Source organism: Euphorbia lathyris, chromosome 10 (assembly GCF_963576675.1).
Source record: "Euphorbia lathyris chromosome 10, ddEupLath1.1, whole genome shotgun sequence".
Classification (NCBI taxonomy): domain Eukaryota; kingdom Viridiplantae; phylum Streptophyta; class Magnoliopsida; order Malpighiales; family Euphorbiaceae; genus Euphorbia; species Euphorbia lathyris.
The window spans coordinates 18,014,464-18,040,213 of record NC_088919.1 but is presented as its reverse complement, the minus strand read 5'-3'; the positions used below and the strand labels follow the sequence as shown (position 1 = coordinate 18,040,213).

Below are 25,750 nucleotides of genomic sequence, written 5' to 3'. Positions count from 1 at the left end.
TACCTTGTAAGCGTGTTTGAGACGGGTAGGGCAATTTGCAGGGATAATCCAAACATTACCATCCCTATAGATGGAGTTCTGTGAAAATTATTTTTCCTGTTGTTGCTTTTTAATTCTGGGAGCCACTGAATGGTTATTGATTGATTTGATTCTTAATATTTACTAGTATTTTTCTTCTTATTATCCTTGTTCTTTTCTTCATCTTTAATTCTAGCTCTCAGTGTGACCGTAATGAGTGATTCTTGCATGGCTTTTATGCAGCACAGAGAGAAACATGTTAGAAAATGAAGGGAACCCAACTGTTAATAAGGTCACTGGACTGCCTAGGAAACGATTCTATCGAGCAGGAGCACATAGCAACCCACTTAGTGACTCACACTTCCCTGTTCCTATCTCCCCTTCTCATGTTGACTACTCCCACCATTACCCTCAAGATTTTCTCTTGTCTAACCCCCGTTCCGGGGCGTATAGAAAACCAAGCAATTATCATAATTTAAGCAAAAACACCAACATAGTTATATAAAGGCTCCTCATTTATTACCGTCTATCAAAATCTCATAACCAAAGAATGAAATAACCAACCAAACAATTTAACCTGTCAATAATATTCATTTAAATTTAAACAACTAATCAAATCCAAATAGTATAATAAATATAATGAATGTCTATAAAATTTGCTAATGGGAATAAGACCGTTGTGCTGGCCAGCCTGAATGCATGAAAAACCTGAAAATCTAGCAAATAGAAGAACTTCTGAACCTAGCCTGAAAATTTCAACATGGCAATGGGTGAGCTGCCTACTCAATAAGCATAATGGTAAATATATATATATATACACACACACATACAGTTCACATATATTATATTTGATCAATCAACTAATCATTAAAATTAAATAGATGATATCACAAACTAGACTCTTTACTACGCCTAATATCCTAAAGTTATATTTATTTTAAGGGTAATTAATTTATTAGTCCCTATATTTTGACAAAACACACTGTTTAGTCCCTGTATTTTAAAAAACACATCGTAAGGTCCCTAACCTTTTTTCCAGTGAACTGTTTAGTCCTTCGGTCTGTTTGTTACATTTTTTACCGTTTATGACTTCAAAAATAACTAAATTACCCTTTATTATTTACCTTCAAACTTCAGAAGAGGAAATCCAATTTAGAAGAAGAACCTATTTGTATGGAGAACAAAAAAAAGAACAGATCCAATGCTTACGAATTTGAATGATTAAGAAGAAAATCAAGAAGAAGAACACTCAAAGTTGATTTCAGATGCATTAGAGTTTAAAGGAAAGAAAAACAGAGGAAAAGAAGAACGCAAATCCAAATTGATTAACAGAATCTTCATTAGAGTCTAACGACATGGACTAAACAGTTCACTTAGAAAAACGTTAGGGACTAAACAGTTCATCGAGAAAAACGTTAGAAACTTTATCGTGTATTTTTGAAAATACAGGGACTAAACAGTGTGTTTTGTCAAAATATAGGGACTAATAAATTAATTACCCTTATTTTAAGGGTCCTAGCTAAACCTGAGTAAAATATATATATAATGGTCCTATGGTGTTTTATCATCAAAATAGGTATGCGTTATCGTCTACTCTTGCAAGACACACAACCTTGAGACTTCACAATATAAGTACTTTTATAACGATACTACTATCGTCTAATCTTGCAAGACGCAGTACCAAACCAAATCCAAAATTTAATAACACCTTATCGTCTCCTCTTTCAAGACAGGTGTATACATTCACAGTATCAACAACCTCCAGACCATTGCACCTATCCACTTAAGCTAGCTAATTAAGTGAAATTCTGAAATGAGACGCCTTTCCATTCAACTACAGACATTTTCCTTGTAAGGTAATGATTCAATATGTGATAAAATAATATGCACCTTCTACGATTTAATTAAGCATAATCATACCACTAAATAATAATGGCTCACCACAACAATTAATTGTCCAGAACAAAAACTAGCTCATACTTAACATTATCATGAACAACATATAATCAATTCTTCCTAAAACAGTATAGATATAGACATAACCCTTTTTGGAATAAATTATAATGTATATAGACATATAAGTATTAATTATGTAGATATATACATATATATATAGATATAAATATTTAAAATTATGGTTACCTCTCGTCTCAAAAGCTAATCAAACTGTTCGGGGTTCTGCTCACCCGTCTCTTCCTCTCTTATAATTATAGAAATGCATTCCTATAATTAATTATTATTGAAACAATACTATATATTCAAATGTATACTCAAAATGCTCCTAACCCCACCAAATAATTTAAGATTTCATATTAGTCTAATTAGTTCAATTCTCCTAATAGACCAAGAATTAAGAAACACTATTATGTAGACTGGAACCAAAACGAAATGATTAAAATTCTGCCCGGAACGCTCACCGGAGTTTCGCCGGAAACCGGTGGTCGGAAATATACCGGAGTTGTTGAAAGCACAAACCGAGACTACCACAAGATAGCCAACGTTTAGGAGAGTCCAAAAGTACGCTCCTTTCGCTATTAAAATCAATCAAAAGGTCGAAATCTAACACTTTGTCGGTGAAAAACGCACACACACCGGTCACCACATTTTTCGATCAGAAAAATAGCAATATTGGTCTTGAAATCTTCCTTACGTGATAAGAAAATTAATGGTGTAATTTTTATCTCAAATGGTGCTCGGAATAAGGAGTTATGGAAGAAATTAAAGTAAAAAGAAAAAGAAAAACGGAGACGACGCAGGAAGAAGGTTTTTGATTCTGGGAAAAGAAAAGAACTTCTTTTCACCGCCAACCTTCTAGTATAATAATAATAAAAATAACAATTTGATATCACTAATAATACCACCTATTTGATATAATATTATAAACATAATAACTAATATATTATAACTAATAATAATAATAAAATGTTAAAATAATACATCTATTTTAATATAATTTAAAGTAACTTTTAAAAAAATTATTTTGCAAAAACGCTGCTTAAATTTACGGATATTACAGTTTTACCCTCTTTAAAAAAAATTCGTCCTCGAAATTTACATACCAGTATGCTCAAACAATTGCGGGTATTGTTCCATCATGTTTTCCTACAGCTCCCAAGTTGCTTCTCTAAGCGATTTGTTGTGACTCCACCTTACTCTTACCATAGGCATTTCTCGTCTCCTCAACTTCCGTATTTGTCTCTCTAAAATTTCCAGTGGCCTTTCTTCGACTGTCAGATTCTCGTTTACAACTTCAATCTCCGGCTCAGGAATCACATGGCTTGGATCCGACTTATACCTCCTTAATACAGATACATGGAAGACATTGTGAATCTGAGATAGTTCACTTGGGAGATCTAACCTATATGCCAAAGGTTCAATTCGTTCAGTAATTTCATAAGGTCCAATGAATCTTGGATTCAACTTCCCCCGTCTACCAAAACGTACTATCCCCTTCCATGGAGATACTTTTAGAAATACTTTATCCCCAACTTCGTACTCCATCTCTCTCCTGTGTTGATCTGCATAAGTCTTTTGTCGCTCTTGAGCCGCTTTAAGGCACTTTTTCACCACATCTATCTTCTCTATTGTTTCCTGAACTAACTCAGGTCCTTCTAACTGTCTTATACCCTCAACATCCCAACAAATTGGACTTCTACAAGGTCTTCTATAAAGTGCTTCGTATGGTTCCATACCAATACTACTATGGAAGCTATTGTTATAAGCAAATTCAATCAACGGCAGGTACATATCCCAATCTCCCTGAAAATTAAGTGCACAAGCCCGCATCATATCCTCTAAAGTTTGAATGGTCCTCTCTGACTGCCCATCTGTCTGAGGATGAAAAGCAGTACTAAAATTTAGGTTTGTGCCCATAGCTAACTGCAAACTACCCCAAAATCTAGAGGTAAATCGAGGGTCTCTATCTGACACAATAGAGACGGGTATACCATGTAGCCTTACTATCTCAGTCACGTACATCTTGGCCAATTCGTCCATTGGGTCAGTCTTTCGCATTGGTAAGAAATGAGCAGACTTTGTCAATCGATCCGCAATCGCCCAGATACTATCATGCTTCCTTCTAGTCCTCGGTAACCCAACTACAAAGTCCATAGTAATCTGTTCCCACTTCCATTCTGGAATAGCTAACGGCTTCAGCTTCCCAGCGGGAGCTTGATGTTCAATCTTGACTTGTTGGCAAGTCAGACACTTGGAAACAAACTCTGCCACATCTTTCTTTAAGGCAGGCCACCAATAATAAGATCTTAAATTCCTATACATCTTAATCATACCAGGATGCATAGCATAAGGAGCATTGTGTCCTTCCTCCATAATCTCTAGTCTCAAATTGTCCACATCTGGGACACAAATTCGGTTTCCCATCACCAATAATCCATTTTCCTCAACTGTGATGTCTGGTTTTTTTCCTTGCTTCACTCGCTCATACATTCTTTGTAAGAAGGGATCTTGCATCTGTACCAATCTAATTCTCTCCCTTAAGTCCGGTTTCAGCTGCAAGGTAGCCATAAGTCCAGTCACCTCATCAATTCCCAACTGAACATCCATGGATCTCATTTCCTGTAAAGGGTTCATTTTAGCCAATATACCAAAATTCTTTCTACTTAAGGCGTCTGCAACCACGTTAGCCTTTCCTGGATGGTAGTCTATAGTGCAGTCATAATCTTTTAACAGCTCAATCCATCTTCGTTGTCTCAAATTCAGCTCCCTCTGAGTGAGAATATATTTCAGACTCTTATGATCGGTGAGAATCTGAAACGTCTCCCCATACAAATAGTGTCTCCATATCTTTAAAGCGTGAACTATTGCTGCTAACTCCAAATCATGTGTAGGATAATTCTTCTCATGAGGCCTCAATTGCCTAGAAGCATAAGCTATCACCTTCCCATTTTGCATCAGAACACATCCTAATCCTTGACCTGAAGCATCTGTATACACAACAAATCCTCCACCCTCAGATGGTAGCACAAGAACTGGATTTGATGTCAAACTTTTCTTTAGCTTGTCAAAACTCTCTTGACATTTCTCATTCCATTGAAATACAACTCCTTTTTTCAGCAATTTAGTTAAAGGTGCTGCAATTAGTGAAAAACCTTCTACAAATCTTCTATAATAACCAGCCAAACCGAGAAAACTTCTCACCTCTGTCACATTCTTGGGTGCTTCCCACTCCATAACTGCCTTTACCTTTGAGGGATCAGGCCTAACACCTTCACCAGATACCACATGGCCTAAGAATGCCACTTGGTCCATCCAGAATTCGCACTTACTGAGCTTTGCATACATCTGATGTTCTTTTAGGATTTGCAACACTATCCCCAAATGGTGCTCATGATCTTCTGCCGTCCGTGAGTAAACTAGTATATCATCAATGAAAACGACAACAAACTGGTCTAAGTATGGCTGAAAGGTCTTATTCATCATTGCCATAAAAGATGCAGGAGCATTTGTAAGTCCAAATGGCATTACAAGGAATTCAAAGTGACCGTACCTTGTACGAAAAGCAGTTTTTGGAATATCCGAATCAGCCACTCTCAACTGCCAATAGCCTGATCTCAGATCAATCTTAGAGAAATAGCAAGCCCCCTTCAATTGATCCAGAAGGTCATCAATTCGGGGCAAAGGATATTTGTTCTTAATTGTTACCCGATTTAGCTGCCTATAGTCAATGCATAACCTCATACTTCCATCTTTCTTCTTGACAAACAAGACCGATGCACCCCAAGGTGAAGTGCTAGGTCTCACAAACCCTTTCTGCAATAACTCCTCTAATTGCTTCTTCAATTCCTGTAACTCCACTGGTGCCATTCGATACGGTGCAATGGATATAGGAGGAACTCCTGGTATGGTCTCAATGGTGAAGTCAACCTCTTTATTAGGTGGTAATCCCGGAAGATCATCTAAAAACACTTCTGGAAACTCTCTCACCACGGGGATGTCTCCCAGATTTGTACTTTCAGCTGTTGTATCAATAATGTGTGCCATAAAGGCTTCACTTCCCTCTCTAATCCACCGAAAGGCCTGAACTGCTGACACTAGACACGCAGGCATAATTGACCTTTCTCCCACAAATAGCACCTGATTACCCTCATCGATACCTAATGTTACCTCTTTAGTATAACAGTCTACTACTGCCCTATATTGTGACAACCAATCCATACCCAAAATCACATCAAACTCATTAAAATCTAAAACAGTTAAATTGGCTAGAAATTCTCTCCCACTCACCCTTATAGGACAATCTTTTACAACCTTATCAACTACTACACTATCCCCAGTTGGCATTTGTACCCTCAAATCATAACCTAAAGGCTCTACTTTCCCAGACACTTTCAAAGTAAATGCAGATGTCATGTATGAATGGGTTGACCCAGGGTCTATTAATACAAAACCAGAAGTATCAAAGATAGTAACAGTACCAGATATGACATCAATTGCAGAAGGTGCTTCGTTTCTAGTCATGTTAAAAACTCTTTGTGTAGAGTGTGTCTGAGCTTGAGCACCCACCACAGCATCATGTCCACCACCAAGATTGGATCCACGACCTCTACCTCGACCTCTGCCAGCTCCAAATGTGTTGTCTGTTGGGTTGCCTCTCCTTAAAGTCTGAGCATAAGCCTCCCCACCAGTCCACGTAGCATTTGGGCACTCATTTCTGTAGTGGCCCAACTCACCACATCCAAAACATGTAATCCTCCGAGGTCCCCAACACGCTCCCATATGATGTCGTCCACAAGTGTCACAAGCAGGAACATGATCTGGTCTACCACCTCCTCTGAAAGCACTCCCTGATCCACTACTAGATCCTCATTTGCTCCCAAAAGATGGTGAGTTATAGGTGCTCAGTCCACCTGAAACTTGGCCAGAGTCTGTTGAGCTGCTACCCCCAAATCTACCTCCTCCTCGATAGCTACTACCACTCTGTGAAAAACTGCCCCTTCCACTAGTGAAGGACTGCGAAACACTCCTCTTGGTCGATCGACCCTGCTCTCCCTGACTCTCAGATCTAGCTCTCTTAGCTGCCAGTGTCTCCCCTCCATTAAAAGCCTTCTCAACTTTAGCAGCTGTCTCATGGAGGATACGGTAATTTTTGACACAATTAGCCACACAAGCTTTGATTCTAAGGGTCAGACCGTGCTCAAATCTTCTACACCGTTCATCTTCAGTCATAAGTGGTGCATACCGAGATAATGCAACAAAACGGTTCTCATACTCAGCTATTGACATCTCGTTCTGCTTTAGATTCATAAATTCCATCTGTTTTTCATCTCGATATTCTTGAGAACAGTACTTGTCATTGAATAGATTCCTGAAATCCTCTCATGTAACTCCTTGATCATCTCTACCCCTCCTCGCTGCTTTCCACCATATTAATGCATCACCAGCCAGGAGTGTCACAGTGTACCTCACTCTACTCTCAAGAGGGCAGTTCATTGAGTTCAACACGTCCTCAACCTTTATAAGCCAAAGTTCTGCTTCCTCGGGGTCAACCTTTATCGAGCACGAGCACATAGGAACCCACTTAGTGACTCACACTTCCCTGTTCCTATCTCCCCTTCTCATGTTCACTACTCCCTCCATTACCCTCAAGATTTTCTCTTGTCTAATCCTCGTTCCGGGGCGTATAGAAAACCAAGCAATTATCATAATTTAAGCAAAAACACCAACATAATTATATAAAGGCTCCTCATTTATTACCGTCTATCAAAATCTCATAACCAAAGAATTAAATAACCAACCAAACAATTTAACCTGTCAATAATATTGATAACATTGAGATATTATCCCAAGGACCGAAAGGGATATTCACCTGGAGAAACACCGTGTACAGATCCCCAAAGAAGATCCGGCGGGCGGATCTCCTTGATCCAGTTTGAAGGGATCCGCTGGTGAACCTAAGAGGTGAATCTCCTCATTCACCTGATTCGTCACTGTAACGGCTGAACGCCGACTCGGCCATAAAGACCATTAATGAGCTATCAATTAGCTAACCGCCAGGTTAAAGATAACCTGTAACCGCCATTAATGGAGCATTAATAGAGACTTTCTAGTTGCTGAAGGTTACGACTTCCTAGCTATATATAGCCTACATCCCTAGGCTATCAAGGTACACATTCTCACATCCTTTGTCAATTCAGTTTGTTCCCTTGATTCACCTTACTGACTTTGGCATCGGAGCTTCCCCCCGTCGAACCCAACGACGCCCCCACAGGGATGGAAGTTGATCAGAATTTCTCTGCTTGTTATCAATTGGTGCGGTGATCGTGGAATCCTTAATCAAACAAAGGGTTTTTCGTTCACATTAAGAAACTATGACAACTGGAGATCAGAATCCCTCTTCAGGGATTGAAACACCATTAGTTACACCGTCTAGTGCTGGCCGCACAGATTCAACTGCTCCTGCAACGCACGTCGAAAGTAGTATGAACCCTGATGCTTTCATCAACATGTGTGAACAAGCAATCGGAGAGCGGTTTGGACCCGAGACAGGGAATCGCCTGCGGTCGTTTATGACCCTCCCTCCGCATTGGAGCATGGGGTCCACATCGGCTGTATCATCTTGGCCCTTGTTAAACTTTGGACCGGGCGCCCAGAGTTCTTCATTTCTCCAAGCTCCCAACACGGATTCTATGGTAACTACCACGGCAGCAAGTGGAGAACGTCAAATCAATCGGGAGTTATTCCCTGATGGCGCAGAAGGAAGTCAAAGGAATGATTCAACCCTTCCGGGCGGATCTACGGGTCCTGGATTAAATCTAGGTGGGTCTAAAATCCCGAGGCGCCCACGGACAAATCTCTCCCTTGGCGGATCCGAAGGGCGAACACACAAAAAACATAGAAAGGAGAAAGGTAGGCGGTCTAAATCACCTTCACCTCGACGACCGAAATCCTCCCGTCGTGGCCAATCGCCCCCATCTACTGGTCGTAGACGGAGTAAAAGGCCAAGGGAGACACCCCATTTGAGTGGACCGCCGTCGTCGCCACCCCCAGGAACTGTTGGTCACATCCCGTCGGGAAGCCATGGAGGGGGTAGTGGGCAAGCTCCCCCAGGTGGGGGGCGGAGGAGGTAGTAGCGGAGGAGGAGGCGGACGCGGAAGCGGAGGAGGGCGTTCGCCATCAGATCCATCATCTGGGTCAAGCTCTTCTTCCTCTCCAAGCAGATCTCCATGAAGGGGTCGCCCAAGGGCGGATCCGGAGAATTTTGATGATAGAGTTAGAGCTCTGGTACTCCGTATCAATGAGGAAAATGCCAGGCATAATCCGTTCGCCAATAGAGATTCGCCTTTCGCAGCTTGGATTGAGGCGGAGGAAACAGATAGAGCTTTTAAAATACCTAATCTCGCTATATATACAGGCGTTGACAATCCGGAAGCTCACGTCAGAAAATACCGAATACTGCTTAAACTCAATCGTGCCACCGAGCCGGTGCTCTGCAAAATGTTTGTCACCACGCTAGGGGGTCCAGCCTATGGGTGGTTTCAGTCTCTACCTCCGGGCTCGATAAACAGTTTTGATCAATTGAGCAGGGAATTTTGCGCTAAATTCGCCGGCTGTATTCCTCCAGTGGTTAAATCAGGGAAGCTTTTTGAGTTAAAGCAGAAGGCGAACGAATCCCTTCGGGAGTACGTGGACACTTTTAACCAATTGTGCATACAAATCGTTGATGTGGATATCTCCGTAGCAGTGGAATGTTTTGTGAGAAACACCACTTGTAAGAGCTTGCAAGAAGATCTAATTCGAAAGAAACCCACCAGCATGGCAGAATTGATGAAGCATTGTAAAGACTTTATCGAGGTGGATGACATTCGCCGAGGATCACTGTCATCGCCTAAAAGGGACAAGGGCGAATCTCGCCATCGAGATAGAGACAAAGACAAGCATCAGGATTCTTCCTCTAGAAGAAGAGATCACCAAGCTCCAACGGGCGGACGCCATTGAGGAGGTGCTTTATACTCAATGGCTGGCGAACGTCGTTCTAGTAAAGAAGGCGGGAGGATCTTACCGCATGTGTATTGACTTTGCGGATCTCAATAAAGCTTGTCCCAAAGACAACTATCCTCTGCCATGTATTAACATGCTCGTGGACGGAACCGCAGGTCACGCCATGTACTCCTTTATGGATGTGAAGTCAAGTTATCATCAGATCCCCATGGAGCCCTCAGATAGAATCAAGACCTCGTTCGTAACACATCAGGCCACTTATTGCTTCAAAGTCATGCCCTTTGGGCTTAAGAACACGGGTGCCACTTATCAGAGGATGATGAACAAGATATTCGCAGATAGTAAAGGTGATAACTATTCTGTCTATGTGGATGACATGATCATTAAAAGCACAACCGTGGAAAAGCATGCAGATGATGTAAAGGAGGTACTGGACATACTCCGACGCCACAATATTAAGCTAAACCCGGAGAAGTGTACTTTTGGTGCGACGTATGGAAAATTCTTAGGGTTCATGATCAGCGAAAAAGGAGTTAGCCCAAATCCTGACAAGGTTAAGGCTGTCCTAGAAATGCAAGCACCACAGAACATCAGAGAAGTGCAACGCCTTAACGGGCGGATCGTAGCCTTGGGCAGGTTTATCTCCTGTTCAGCGTGCAGATGTCAGCCCTTTTACGAGGTTATCAAGAAACAAAAGGCGTTCGAATGGAACGAGGATTGTGAAAAGGCCTTTGAGGGGATCAAACGGTTTCTCACGGAACCACCCATGATGAGTCGGCCGGTGAAAGGAGATGACCTCTACATGTACGTATCGGTTACGGATAAAGCCGTGTGCACGGTCATGATACGAGAGGAGGATGGCCAGCAGTTTCCGATTTATTATGTGAGCAAGGTTCTGAAAGATGCCGAAACCAGATATTCTAAGCTTGATAAAATGGCGCTGCCTGTTGTCACCACAGCAATCCGCCTTAGGCCATATTTTCAGGCTCATACTGTGGTGGTTCGAACGAATATACCGATGAGAAAGGTGTTACAGAAGCCGGACACTTCTGGAAGGTTGATGGAATGGGCAATCCGCCTTGGTGAATTCGATGTGAGATATGAAAGCAGGTCAGCTTTGAAGAGTCAGGTCTTGGCAGACTTTGTGAATGAATTCACTGAAGAGGGGATAGATCATCTCAAGCCTCCAATGGAAGAGTGGACAATGTACACCGACGGCGCCTCTTCGGCGAATGGAGCGGGCATAGGCGTTGTGATTAAAGGTCCCCAATACATAAAGTTATGGTACGCAGCAAAATTGAATTTTCATGCAACTAATAATGCTGCTGAATATGAAGCTCTGGTATTGGGATTACGCCTACTCAAAGAAATCACTCCCGAGCGGATTGTGATCTATATCGACTCCAAACTAATGGTCAATCAAGTAATCAAGAATTACGAGGTAAAAGATGATGTTTTGGCCAAATACGTAGCAGAAGTCAAAAAATCGCTAGATCACCTTGAGGCAAAAGAAACCAAATGGGAACTGATTCATGTACCCCGGGGGTCCAACACTGAGGCAGATCATTTAGCCAAAATGGCCTCTAGTGAGGAGAACTGGACAGATCCACAATGTCCCTTCGAAGTTAAAATAGCTCCAGCCTTCGCTTCAGAGGAAGTATCCCTACTCACAACAGTAGAAGATGATTGGAGATCGGTCATTCGCCAATATCTGCTATGTGGAACTTTACCTGAGGATAAGGAAGAGGCACGGCGGATAGTTAGAAGAGCGGCTTATTTCTCCATGATCAATGATGGCCTTTATAGAAAATCTTTTAGCCACCCTTGGTTAAAGTGCATTCTGCCGGAAGAGGGACAACAAGTCCTCAAGGAGCTACATGAGGGATCATATGGGGCCCATGAAGCATCCGCCACCATTTTGAAGAAATCCAGGTTAGCAGGTTTCTACTGGCCCACGGCCAAACTGGATGCACAAAAATTGGTAGAATCTTGTCATAATTGCCAGATTCATGCGAATGAATCACATACTGCCAAACATCTCCAGAGGCCCATCGTAGAAGGACGGTCATTCGCCCTCTGGGGAATAGACATCGTCGGACCATTTCCTCCAACTCGCCGACAGAGGAAGTATGTGGTAGTGGCAGTGGATCATTTCACCAAGTGGGTAGAAGCCGAAGCTGTCTCCTCCATCACTACAGAACGAATGGTGGAATTCGTCAAGGACAACATCATAGGAAGATACGGTGTTCCGCATACCATTATCACCGATAATGGAACATAGTTCAACTGTAGCGAGTTCAAAACTTTCTGTGAAGAGTTGGGCATTCTGAACAGATTTGCCTCCGTTTATTATCCCCAGTCCAACGGAATGACTGAAGTCACGAACCGGACGATCGTAAAAGGGATAAAGAAGAGATTGGGAGAGCATGATAAGAAGTGGGCGGATCAGCTGACGAGCGTTTTATGGGCTTATCGCACCACTCCTAGGACGGCCACAGGAGAAACACCATTCGCCCTCTCTCATGGTGTAGAGGCTGTGATCCCAGTCGAAATACAGGTCCCAAGCGATAGAGTGGCCTTTTATTGTGAGGAGGACAACAGCAAAAGGCTAAGGGAAAGTCTGGATCAGGTAGGAGATTGAAGAGACCAAGCCTATGTACGCATGGCGGCGTATAAACAACGGATCGCCGCTTACCATGATAAAAATGCCAAGCTTGTGGATCTAAATGTGGGTGATCTTGTGCTCCGAAAGGCCGATAAAATCCAGTCTCGAGAAGGCAAGGGCAAGTTAGGGCTCAACTGGATGGGCAACACATTTAAAATTCAGGACATGGAGGGCAACACATTGCCGCGCACATGGAACCTCCAAAATCTCCGCAAATATTTTGTTAGAAAATGAGGTATACACACGGTCTTGAGTACTCTTTTTCCTTTAGTAAGCTTTTTCCCATGTGGTTTTTCTTACTAAAGGTTTTAACGAGGCTCACCTATAAGACCTGCTTGCTGTAATAAAACATTTCTCATATTAATAAACATCATTTGTTCTATTATCTGTGTTCTTTTTAAAGTTTATTGCAGCAATATCAATATTCCAGTCTTAAAAAGAAGGGGGGCATCCAACGCTCTCCGCATTAACAAAGTATCGCTATCTCATGGCTACTTTTTCTCCTTAGACATAAGAGAATCTATCTTATGGGCGGATCCATCTCTGAGAGGATCCTAATCTCCGATAGAGTTAAAACGATCCTTGGATGCAAGGTGTTTACACTCTCTTACATATCCTTCCCAAAAAAGGATTCACAAGTCCTACGGGCGGATCACTTCACCTCAAAGACAGGTAGCAAATTGATCCCCTAGGCAGCTTTACTTCCTTCAATGGAATAAAACAGCTTCTAACCTTCACAAATGTCCATGCAATGGAGTATGGCTGGCCACCTACTCCAAAATAAATCCTAGATGTCTATATATTTACTTACGCAAACGTAATAGTAAAATAAATAGCTGCCATAAAGGATTAAAACAAATTGTACTTAACGATTTTTTACAAATCACGAGTAAACAACTAAGTAATAATGAGAGCATCCTCCTTTACACTATCCTTGCTTACGGTGCTTGCCTGGGAAGCCTCCTTCTCCACAACCTCAGATACGCCAACCAAAGGTACCTCCTTTTCCACGGAAGATGTGGGACCAAGAGGAAGGGCGTTATCAGTGATCGGTTCTTCACCCGCCTTGGGGGGCACTTCCTCAAGCTCTACTAGCGTGACATTAGTGGAGGGTTTGCTTTCTTCCATGGGTCCCTTCATCCATCTCCGAACATATTCGCGGAGGTATTCCTTAGTGTCTGACATTTTGTCATATTTGGCTACGTCTTCTGGTTCGGGGACGACGAACTGCGGATCTATAAAATCAATCTCGGGATGCGCCAGGGAAAAGTACGCCATGAGCAGTTCGCCATAATAGAAGGCTTGCTCACCCGTCGTATATTCAGCTTCTCCTAGGGCGTCCTCATGGTTCTTAGCGTCTGTCACAATCTTTTCCTTTAGCTTTTCGATCTCCGCGTCTCTAAGAACTAAAGCGGCTGTGGCAGAGGCAAGGTTCGCATTAGCAGAAGCAATGTTCGCATTGGCATCCGCTACCTCTTTCTCCAATTTTTCAATGGTTGCCTTATCCGCCACACCTTGAAGGAGCTCGGCCTCCATGGCACGTATGCGGGTATACATCTGTCAAAAACAAACAGTTTCGTTGAAAGAAAAAAGCAAAGGAACAACTTTCTCTACAAAAAAAAATCCTTTCTAGGGGACTCACCATAAGGAGCTCCGTTTTCCCCTTTTGCGCATGAATGGAACCAGGAATTTGGTTCTGATTCCTTTGCACTTCGCCCACCTGACCCAGGGCCTCATCCAAGTCGTTTATGATGGATTCATTCTCAAAAGATCCTTGAGCGCCATATTTAGCGGACCAGTATCCGCCCATATCAGGCTTCGCCATCTGCACAAACATTCAAGGGTCAAAACTCAAGTCCAAAACTTGATGAACAGATAAAAATAAAAGGCAACTTACCTGTTCCATCTCCCCTACAGGCATGGCGGACTTCATGGCATCCGCCATAAGCTTAAAACCTCCAGAAGCTGCAGGTTTCCTCCTTTTTAGTGGCGGCTCAACCAAAGTTTCTGCGGGGCGTTTTCCATTATCCTTTTGAGGATTTGCCGCTTGATCTTTCCTATGCGCCTCAGCCTCTAGGAACTTCCTACGTTTCTCTGCAATAGCGTGATTGGCCTTAGATAAACCCCTACTAAAGAAAACAGTAAAGTAATCAAGGTTCAAGACGAAATAAAGGTTACCTTGATCAAATTGCGTAATCTTCGAGTAAATGAACTGTTCCCCCTCTCGGCGAATCAACGGAATATCGCTCATCATGAAGGCTAAAGCGTCTGCGTATGTCCATGCATCCGCCTTGATCTTCTTCATGAGCTCCGCCACCTCTTCATCACTATCGGTCAATATTCGCATATCGCCCGCCATATGTAAAGGCTTGGGATTCCAAAACGAGGGAAATCCCAATGATTCGCCCTCTTTTATCTTCACATAGAAGAATTTCTCATCCTAGCAATGGACATTGGACATTTTGTCACTAAATGGCGAATATACTCCGAATTTGGCGAAAGTGAGATAGGATTCGTACTTCCGTTTCGAGGGTTTATGGAAAGCTCTAAAGATACGACCCGTATATACCACTCCTAAATTTGAGGCGAGGTAGCAGTCTAAAGCAATATCCAACCAACCGTTGGGATGCAGTTGGCTGGCCGTAATATCAAAGTATGAGAGGATGTCCGCCATCATCTTTGGGAGAGGAAGTCGGAACCCTCTCTCCACATGACTGCAATATACTGTTAGAAAACCGCTAGGCGGACAGGAGGGTCGTTGATGGGCTGCGGCTAACTGAGTCTCATAATTATTGATCCAAGGGAAGCGATTCGCCAGATCCATTAGATCCGCGGCACTCATACGCGACGGAGTAGTCTCCGCTCGAGGATTCCTTTTCCTAGGTTGGATTGAAGAAGAGGCCATTGTCCCCGAAAAACACATGGACTTAACGGCCGGAGCGGTACCAGAGACAGAAGTAGAAAGAACTTGATTCCTAGTGGAACGAGTTTGGTAGCGATTACACGCCGAGTTATAAAACCCAGCTAACTCAGAGCTAATGGAGTCCTCGGAGGAAGATGAGTTCTCCGATGACGAAGTGGTCCAACTAAAATCAACTACAATTTCAGGGGAAGGGGTCGAATTAAAAAGCTCCGAAGTTGATCTAGAAGATGAAGAAGAACTCCTAAACATTCAGAACAAATCAAGTAAGAAAAGATGAACTTACATGAAATCGAAAAGCTTTGAACTCTGAAATTCCCAGGAAAAGCTTCGAGCAGTAAAGAAGAAAGTGAAGACGAAATGGAGAAGAGAGAGAAAGCAAGGGAGAAAGAAGGACGTCTTCTCTTTCCTAGGACAGTGCGCCCGTTACACGTGTCACTCCTCGATTGGCATCGAACAGAGTGCGCATTAATACAGGTGTTCATGATGGCGCGCGGAAGCTCAAAAGCCCTAAAGGACTTTAAGGGACTTTTGGGGGGGCTTCTGATAACTTTGAGATATTATCCCAATGACCGAAAGGGATATTCACCTGGAGAAACGCCGTGTACAGATCCCCAAAGAAGATCCGGCGGGCGGATCTCCTTGATCCAGTTTGAAGGGATCCGCTGGCGAACCTAGGAGGCGAATCTCCTCATTCACCTGATTCGTCACTGTAACGGCTGAACGCCGACTCGGCCATAAAGACCATTAATGAGCTATCAATTAGCTAACCGCCAGGTTAAAGATAACCTGTAACCGCCATTAATGGAGCATTAATGGAGACTTTCTAGTTGCTGAAGGTTACGACTTCCTAGCTATATATAGCCTACATCCCTAGGCTATCAAGGTACACATTCTCACATCCTTTGTCAATTCAGTTTGTTCCCTTGATTCACCTTACTGACTTTGGCATCGGAGCTTCCCCCCGTTGAACCCAACGACGCCCCCACAGGGACGGCAGTTGATCAGAATTTCTCTGCTTGTTATCAAATATTCATTTAAATTTAAACAACTAATCAAATCCAAATAGTATAATAAATATAATGAATGTCTATAAAATTTGCTAATGGGAATAAGACCGTTGTGCTGGCCAGCCTGAATGCAGGAAAAACCTAAAAATCTAGCAAATAGAAGAACTTCTGAACCTAGCCTGAAAATTTCAACATGGCAAGGGGTGAGCTGCCTACTCAATAAGCATAATGGTAAATATATATATATATATATATATATATATATACATATACAGTTCACATATATTATATTTGATCAATCAACTAATCATTAAAATTAAATAGATGATATTACAAACTAGACTCTTTACTACGCCTAATATCCTAAAGTTATATTTATTTTAAGGGTCCTAGCTAAACCTGAGTAAAATATATATATAATGGTCCTATGGTGTTTTATCATCAAAATAGGTATGCGTTATCGTCTACTCTTGCAAGACACACAACCTTGAGACTTCACAATATAAGTACTTTTATAACGGTACTGCTATCGTCTAATCTTGCAAGACGCAGTACCAAACCCAATCCAAAATTTAATAACACCTTATCGTCTCCTCTTTCAAGACAGGTGTATACATTCACATTATCAACAACCTCCAGACCATTGCACCTATCCACTTAAGCTAGCTAATTAAGTGAAATTCTGAAATGAGACGCCTTTCCATTCAACTACAGACATTTTCCTTGTAAGGTAATGATTCAATATGTTATAAAATAATATGCACCTTCTATGATTTAATTAAGCATAATCATACCACTAAATAATAATGGTTCACCACAACAATTAATTGTCCAGAACAAAAACTAGCTCATACTTAACATTATCATGAACAACATATAATCAATTCTTCCTAGAACAGTATAGATATAGACATAAACCTTTTTGGAATAAATTATAATGTATATAGGCATATAAGTATTAATTATGTAGATATATACATATATATAGATATAAATATTTAAAATTATGATTAACTCTGTGTCGAGCCAAAGCCCCGTGTGGCGCCTCGACTTCCCCAAGTCTCGGCCAGCCAACTCCTATCGAAGGGTCCCGTCAATGCCTCTATCGGTATTCCATCCCGGAAGGGTCTCCCTGTGGGGCAAGCCTCGCCCTAGAATGGGCTCGCACTATAGGGCACTCACCGGCCCCCATAATGTCCGTAGGGTTCCACCCTACGGAGACATCCGCCTTCCTTCCCGAAGGACGAATGCCCGACTCTCCTAGTTTCTAGCAGACTAGGGTGGATCATTTAAGCCAGTACCGACTACTGACCCAGGGGGTGGCGGAGATCCATACGCCAGGGTAGTCCATGTCCCCCTATAGTGTTTCTTATACCAACTCGGGTCCTCCCGTCCGCGTACGTTGATATGCTCCATACGTTACACAGCTTGCCAATAGGGTTGAGTTTGCCTATGGCCAAACTCCCCCCTTACACTCTCCCCCACTTAGAGGATCAACGTCCCCGTTGATCGAGTTTGCCTCTTCTGACGAAAGCTTCCCTTTTTGGCTTGAGTGTCACTAATGTTTCGCTAAGCTGTCGGCCTGCTTCCACTAATCTCCGCTTGCCTAACTTTACTTGAGTTTCTACACTGCTCGCTTTTCTCTAAGGACGGCTTGAACTTCAACCATCCTTTACTTGAGTTTTCACATTGTTCGCTTGTCATTAGAGATGGTTTCCACTCCGACCATTACTTTTCTATTTTTGTAGCCTGCGACTTGAACATCTTCGACTGAAGATCTTTTCTTGCGCTGCAATTATAAACTTTATTCGTTGGCGCTAGCAGAAGTACTTTTCAAAGGGTTGTGAAGCTTTTGACAAATTCCTTTCACATCAACTAGTGTTTCCATCCGAGTACTCTTCCTCCACGGAATATCCTCTGATACTGTTGCTCCCCGGATCACCCTTTAAGTCTTTTTATACCAAGGATACTAGTCCTCCACGGGACATCCTCTGATACTCTTTCTTCACGGATCATCCTCTGTGTCTTCTTATACTAAGGATCTTTCTCCGAGTTTTCTTACTGTTCCAAGGGTCTTCTCCCGAGTTCCCATACTCTTTCACCACATCTCATCATCTACATCTCATCCTATACTAGAGGGCCTTCCTCTAAGTATTCTACTCTTCCACCACATCTCATCGTACACATCTCATCATATACTAGAGGGTCTACCTCTAAGTATTCTAACTCTTCCGTAATATACCATAGTATACCTTAATATACTATGATATACCATAGGGAGGATTTGCATAGGGCCTACTTGAACTCTCCCCCACTTAGAGGATCAATATACCATAAGGAGGGTTCGCATCACTTGAACTCTCTCCCACTTAGAGGATTAATATACCATAAGGAGGGTTCACATAAGGCCTACTTGCACTCTCTCCCACTTAGAGGATCAACGTCTCTGTTGATCGAGGAGATTTTTGGAACGTCTTCGAAGACCATTGATGTCGATGAGCCAAGCAAGAAGTCGTCAATCCTTGCTTCGATTTCAACATGTTCATCTTTGCAATTGTTGACCATTTCCTGTCTTTTGAAAAAAAAATTACCTTGCAAAACGGATCAGAAGGAAATCACAGTTTCGTAATATGAAAATGTGAATGTTGGTAGCCGAACACTTTTTTGTTAAGCCTACCCACATTCACAACGGAAGCAAAATATCAAGACAAGAATATTACGATCATTATTCACAATAGAGGGATAAGAACTCTTACACGATTTTACAAGTATTCAAATACTTGATTTACTAAAGGGTTGATATTGATATACCAACTGTGTAGCCGACATCCTCTTGTTGTCGTTTATGGCCGATTTTACAAGTATTCAGATACCTGATTTACCAAAGGATTGATATTGATATGCCAACTGTGTAGCCGACATCCTCCCGTTGTCGTTTATGGCTGAGGAGGAAACATGCGGCAAGCTTGGACTTGTTTGCTGACGGTTCAAACCTTGCTTCGTTTCCTGCCTCCTTTTGTATTGGACTTCTGCCTCTATTGTCACCATTGTTGGGTTGTTTCGCCTTCTCCCTCGAGATGAGTTCGAAGTCGATGGTGAAACTAAGAATTACAACTCTGGAGTTTTTCCATCGATGGTCTTACAACCGGCCTCCGTCAAGTCTTTGGTTGAACTCAACTTTACCGATCATTGCTTTCATAGGATCTGATGGGATCTCCTGGTTGTCTTACGTTTCAGCTCACTAGTGGAATGCCTCTTATTTGGTTGGACATGTCCACAATTTGCTAAAACCTTTACTTGTTACTTGTCCATCGTTGGACTCGTTTGCTTAATGCACTCGCCTGACTCGAGCTTCATATAGCTCAAATACCTGCATAAAACACATATGGTACAAAAATATGCCATGTATGGGATATATTCTACACCAAAACCATGTTCTGCAAGACAGTGCGTCCTACACGAAACATGTCTTGTCTAGAACATATCATGTCTGTTGTTAAGACTTCTCGCCTTTGTCAAGCTTGTTGGGGTTTCCAACACACCAAACCACCTTCATTTTCCTCTTGAGGCTCTGCACTTTCTCAAGTTTGTTGGGGTGCCAGTACCTGCACAAAACACATTTCAAGTACAAAGTATGACCTGCATGAGGTACATTTTGCACCAAAACCAGATTTTGCATAAAAATTGTATTCTGCACGAAACTGCGTTCTGCATGGAACACGTCATGTTCGAAACTTATCCTGTTTGATGTTGAGATTTCTCATGTCCTCCATGTTTGTTGGGGGCTCTGCAAAAACGTGCCCTTTTTGCACATCGATCTTTGCCTTCATGAGTCCCGCTAGGATTTCCTTGTTGGTGCATGTTCTAGCTCGCTAGTGGAATGTCTCTTATTGGAATGGACATGTCTACCGTTTGCTAGAACCATTGCTCGTTGATTTGTCAGCTGCCATTTCCCTTTTGCTTATGCCATCATTTAATTCGTTTTGTGTTTGCTTGGGTAGACTTTAAGCCGCTTCGAGTTTGCCATCGCTTTTTGGGTGTTTTTGAATGCTCCATTTCTTTTAATGGAATCCCCCACTCCTTCGACAGTCGAAACTCCTCACTTTTCTCAAACTTTTTGGAGTACCTGCACAGAAAACATGTCCTTCTTGTACATGAGTTTGTTTTGGGTGTCACAGAGCTCATTACAAACAAGGATAAAACCTATGAATTATCTCAGGCGTCCCCTCAATACATTCATAGTATTAGAGCTATTCATCTTCAATATCAGCCTTCGTGGCCTCGGCCCCTACCGGAGTTGTATTTAGCCTTCATGGCCTTGGTCTCTGCCGGACTTGTATTTAGCCTTCATGGCCTCGGCCCCTGCCGGATTTGTATTTAGCCTTCATGGCCTCGGCCCCTGCCGGATTTGTATTTAGCCTTCATGGCCTCGGCCTCTGCCGGATTTGTATTTAGTCTTCATGGCCTCGGCCTCGGCCGGATTTGTATATAGCCTTTATGGCCTCGGCCCCTGCCGGATTTGTATTTCCAGTTTGCTGATGTTGGTTGTGGTTTTGGAGGGCTGCTTATTAGTCTAAAAAGAAAAGTAATTATTGCACAGTATAAATGCAAATTTACCTGTCGGGTCATCACCATAAGTAATCTCTTAATTGCAGCAAATACCCATGGCCGAAATATATATATACCTGGTTAATGCTGCCAGTACCAATCAAAACAAGCAAATACCCATGCACCAACAGGTTTCCGATCTTTCTAGATATCAGAAATCGGAATTCCATTTCCATCCAAATCAAACACTTTCACAGTATTCAGTAAATCCGAACCCGAATAGTCAATTCCTATCAGACAAAAATAGGTATCGAAGTCTTATCGGTGGTGGCGACAGCAGGTCCGAAAATATTTGGGAAGAAAACGGTGGAGAGAGAAACTGCCATGGCTCGCTTGGCTCTGACTCGTTTCCATAATTAGCTATGGAGTAATAGAGTGGGCTCTGTTGTGGCCGTTGGTTTCTTCTGTGGAAGGCCAGAATTAGAGTTGATGGGAGGTGAGCTTGCCGCCGTCAAGGGAGATAGTGTAAGGAGATAGAAATCCAAAGAGTGTAAGCCATCCGACTCAGTAGCATATAATTAAAAAGGATGATATTGGTGGCTGGATAATGAGCTAGTACATTGCGGAAGACCCAGTTAGCGGCAGTAGCATTGGATTGACCAATTCCCAGTAGTTGTTCATAGGGGACAAAAACCATGACCCGACATGCCACGATCAACATTGTGTAGGCGGACATGCCTGATCTGCTGGGCTTTCAGAAGGGCTACTACTTGAGTCGGATGCGGCATGTCAGAGAGGCATGTTCCGACATTAACACCAATTGCATACATTAGTTCATTAACTTACTTACCAGTACTAAAGCCATCAAATAATGCTGAATAATTCAGTTCGGATTTTAAAATCGTAGAATAAACTTAAGGTAAAGACAGTAAATAAAAAATCAAATCCCTTTCAAAAAGAATCAAACACATTAGACCTCAATAAAACAATCAAAACCCTTTCCAAAAGAAATAGATTTTCTTATGTTTTTGAGATGTTAAATAAGTTAATTTAGTTCAATCTCCAAATGGCAAGGAGATGTAAGGTTTATCATGTTAGTTTTGGAGATGTAAGGTTTATAAGTGATTTACTTATGCAATTGAGCGATTGTTCTTGATTTTGCTAACTCAGATATTATTTCAATTTCATCTACCAACATCTGCTTAATTACTATATTCATAATCAAATCATTCAAGATATTAATCATCACTATATATATGCTTAATAAATCTCTATGGATCTTCAATTTAATATATACTAATAATTATAATCATTATATAACTTTTCATTTAACATATACTTCAATAACAGTTCAATATGTTCAAACTTGATTGATTCTAATTCATCAAATAATAATGTTCTCTATTGGTATATTAAATACTGTCAAATCTTCAATTTTGCTTAAAATATCTAAAAAAACAAGAGATGAATATGTAGATGCCTAGGCTGGTTGTACATTCAACTCTAGCAGAAGAAGTGCAACTGTATTGGTAGTAGTATCAAATCCCATGAAACTGTAATTCGACTAGATTTTACTTGTATTACAACTTCCTTAATTCAGATCAGGAACCAAAATCCGACTTCTTAAACCAATGAAATTGATGCATAAGACAAAAATAAATCAATCTAATCAGGGGCGGAGCCAGCCCAGGGTTCGGGGGTGGAGCCCCCCGGCCACCGGCTCCGCCCTTGAGAATTTTTCGTTTTCCCCCCGTAGCTCCCCCTAAAATTAGTATAAATTTATTCTATGTAGTACTATTACAATTTTTAAAGGTAAATGAGATGGTTAACGATGCATATTTCTACTCAAGAGGTCCTAAGTTCAACTCCCCCCAACCTCATTTTATTTTAGAAAGTTTTTATTTATTTTAACTTCATTTTTCAATAATTATAAAAACATTACCATTATTAATTAATTTAAATGGACTCTTTATTTTAATAACACTTTTGAATTCATTTTTATTATGTCTTTACCATTAAAAATAATAATTTCTTATTTTTGAGATTCAAATAACTTAGGCCCCGTTTGTTTGGGGGAAAATATTCTGCAGGAAAATGTTTTTCCAATTTTCCACTGTTTGTTTGGGTAGGAAAATAAGTAGCAAGTCAATGGAAAAGGAATGAAGAAATAAGGAAAAATGTTTTACCCTTTGTTTTCCCCAAAACATACACGTCTAGAAAAAAATGGGAAAAAAAGTTAAGAAATATAAAAATACAAAAATATGAAACACGAAAAAACATGAATAACGTGAAAACGTTACAAAACACGAGAATATGGAAAAAAACCTCGCAAAAAAAATGAAAGGTGAACAAACGTGAAAAACACAAAAATGCAAAAGAAAAAAAGCAAATACTTTAAAGCACAAAACATGAACAACGTGAAAAAGTGAGAAAACACGAATTATACAAAAACATGAAAAATACAAAAAACACGAAAATGTGAGAAAATATGAAAAATACGAAAACGTGAAAAATGTGAAAACACAAAAACGTGACAACAAGTGAAAAATGCGATAAACATGAAAAGACAAAAAATGCAAACAAAACACGAAATTGTAAAAAACACAAAAACGTGAAAAATACGAAAAACATGAAAACGTGAATAACACGAAAAAGTAACAAAATGCGAAAAATAAAAACGCGAAAAAAGGAAAAACCGAAAAACTAAACGTGAAAATACGAAAAAATGTAAAAAAACACAAGAATGTTAATAACACGAGAAAACGTACAAAAAATGCCAAAAATGTGAAAAAAAACGTTTTTCGGGTTTTTAACATTAATTTTGTTTTCACATTTTCATGGTTTTCCACTTTTTTTCCCATGTTTTTAATATTTTTTTAACTTTTCGTATTTTTCCACTTTTGTGTTTTTAACAAAATTTCACTTTTTTTTTGTGTTTTTTCACGTTTTTAGTGGTTGGAAAATATTTTCTAGTGTTGTTACCAAACACAGAAAAATATTTTATTTTCCTGCACAATATTTTCTCTGCATAAAATTTTCCAGAACACAATATTTTTCCTCAAACAAACGGAGCCTTAGTTTTTAAATTAAATTTTAATTTATGAAAAAATATAAAAAAATTAAAAATAAAAACTGTAAAAATGTTATAATTTTTTAGTTCAATGCTAGTTTCTAAAAAATGATAACATTTTTACAGTTTTGACACGTTAGAGGCTAAAAAAAATTTGGACATCCTTTACAGACTGGACTTTGAAAATTTATCCTTAACCCTATGGCAAAAATTAGCCCCCAAGTCTAAATTCCTAGCTCCGCCACTAAATCTAATGCCACCAAAACACAAAACAATTTCCTAATCGAAATTGAAAAACCTAAATCCGGGAATTCCAGCCACAAGCAATAACCGAAACAGCCAGTTTGACAAATGTAGGAAAAGAGAGGAACTAATCATAGCTAATCGATTTCTAGAGCATCCAAACAGAGAGTAATAAATTCTAAATATCTAAAGCCATAACCATCCCAATTTAAGGAACGTGAAAATACCTGGAGTCGCTGATTCAAATTGCAGAGGAGATATGAGGATCTTGAGGGAGAGGGAGAAGGCTGAGAAGAGCGCAGAGAAGAGAAAAGACGGAGTAGTGAGGGAGAAGTCTAAGAAGACCGACCATTGCGATCTTTAAACCTTTTGATATCCTAGGGTGAAGGAAGCCGCCTAACAGACAGATTGCCTTTTGATATCTCGTAATGGTAACCAGGCATCTCAAAGGGTTTTGAGTTGTGATGGGCTAACAAATAAGAGGTATAATTATAGTGGGCCATTGTAATTACTTAGTTAATCCATTTAGTTTAAGTAATGGGAAAATTACACAGAAATTCATTTTTTAGAGAAACTATTTACAACTATGTTAAGTCACAATTTTGAATTATGTCAAATTAGTAAAATCAATACTTTTAATATATTGTAAGGATTAGAATTTATAAATTAGAAGTCTAGAATATATTTTTTAGGGTTTATGATTTATGAATTGGAGTCTAGAATTTTTAAATTATGATGTAAAATCATAATTTATAGAGAATACTGACATATTAAGAATTAAGTTTAGTGATATGATTTAATTGTAATTTTGTAGTTAATTATGATATCCATATAATTGACCCTTAAGTAATTAATTTGGGGAAAATTACACAGAAATTCATTATTAACAACTATTTACAACTATGTCAAGTTATAGTTTTGGATTATGTCAAACTAGTAAAATCAGTACTTTTAATATATTTTAAGGATTAGAATTTATAAATTAAAAGTCTAGAATATATTTTCTAGGGTTTATGATATATGAATTAGAGTCTACAATGTTTAAATTAGGGTGTAAAATCATAATATATAGAGAATAATGACAAATTAAGAATTAAGTTTGATGATTTGACTTAGTTGTAATTTTGTACTTAGTTATGATATTCATGTAATTGACCCATTAATTTGCGAACTATACATTATCTCAGCAGATTGTATGTTATGTGCAAATCCGATTTTCTGCTTATTTTGAAAAACGGACCTTACCAACATAACTGGAGATCCCGAAAACTTTAGGACGAACAAATTTGGGGATGAAAAAAGGTCTGGAAGGCAGCACG

The 25,750-nt window shown here is 40.4% G+C and overlaps 1 protein-coding gene across 2 annotated transcripts; it reads right to left on the bottom strand.

Moving 5' to 3' along the window:
• Positions 1-498: 498 nt before the first annotated feature.
• Positions 499-24,875, bottom strand: LOC136208758 (uncharacterized). 2 transcript variants are annotated; one of them, XM_065999915.1, is made up of 5 exons: positions 24,659-24,875; positions 14,819-16,749; positions 14,538-14,734; positions 14,283-14,465; positions 12,793-14,197 (listed from the first exon to the last, which is right to left on the bottom strand). In XM_065999915.1, the coding sequence occupies exons 2-5, from the start codon at positions 14,997-14,999 to the stop codon at positions 13,538-13,540; spliced, it is 1,221 nt and encodes a 406-aa protein (XP_065855987.1). In that variant the 5' UTR covers positions 15,000-16,749; positions 24,659-24,875; the 3' UTR covers positions 12,793-13,537. The 2 variants fall into 2 exon arrangements, 1 of the variants encoding a protein (XP_065855987.1); XR_010677272.1 differs by lacking the exons at positions 12,793-14,197; positions 14,283-14,465; positions 14,538-14,734; positions 14,819-16,749 and adding an exon at positions 499-764.
• Positions 24,876-25,750: the final 875 nt, after the last annotated feature.

Coding starts and splice junctions, on each gene's coding strand:
- LOC136208758 (XM_065999915.1), bottom strand. CDS start 14,999: ATGGCGGGCGATATGCGAATATTGACCGATAGTGATGAAGAGGTGGCG. Junction 14,735..14,818: donor GATTACGCAATTTGATCAAG/GTAACCTTTATT, acceptor ACGCTATTGCAG/AGAAACGTAGGAAGTTCCTA. Junction 14,198..14,282: donor GGAAAACGGAGCTCCTTATG/GTGAGTCCCCTA, acceptor TGTTTTTGACAG/ATGTATACCCGCATACGTGC.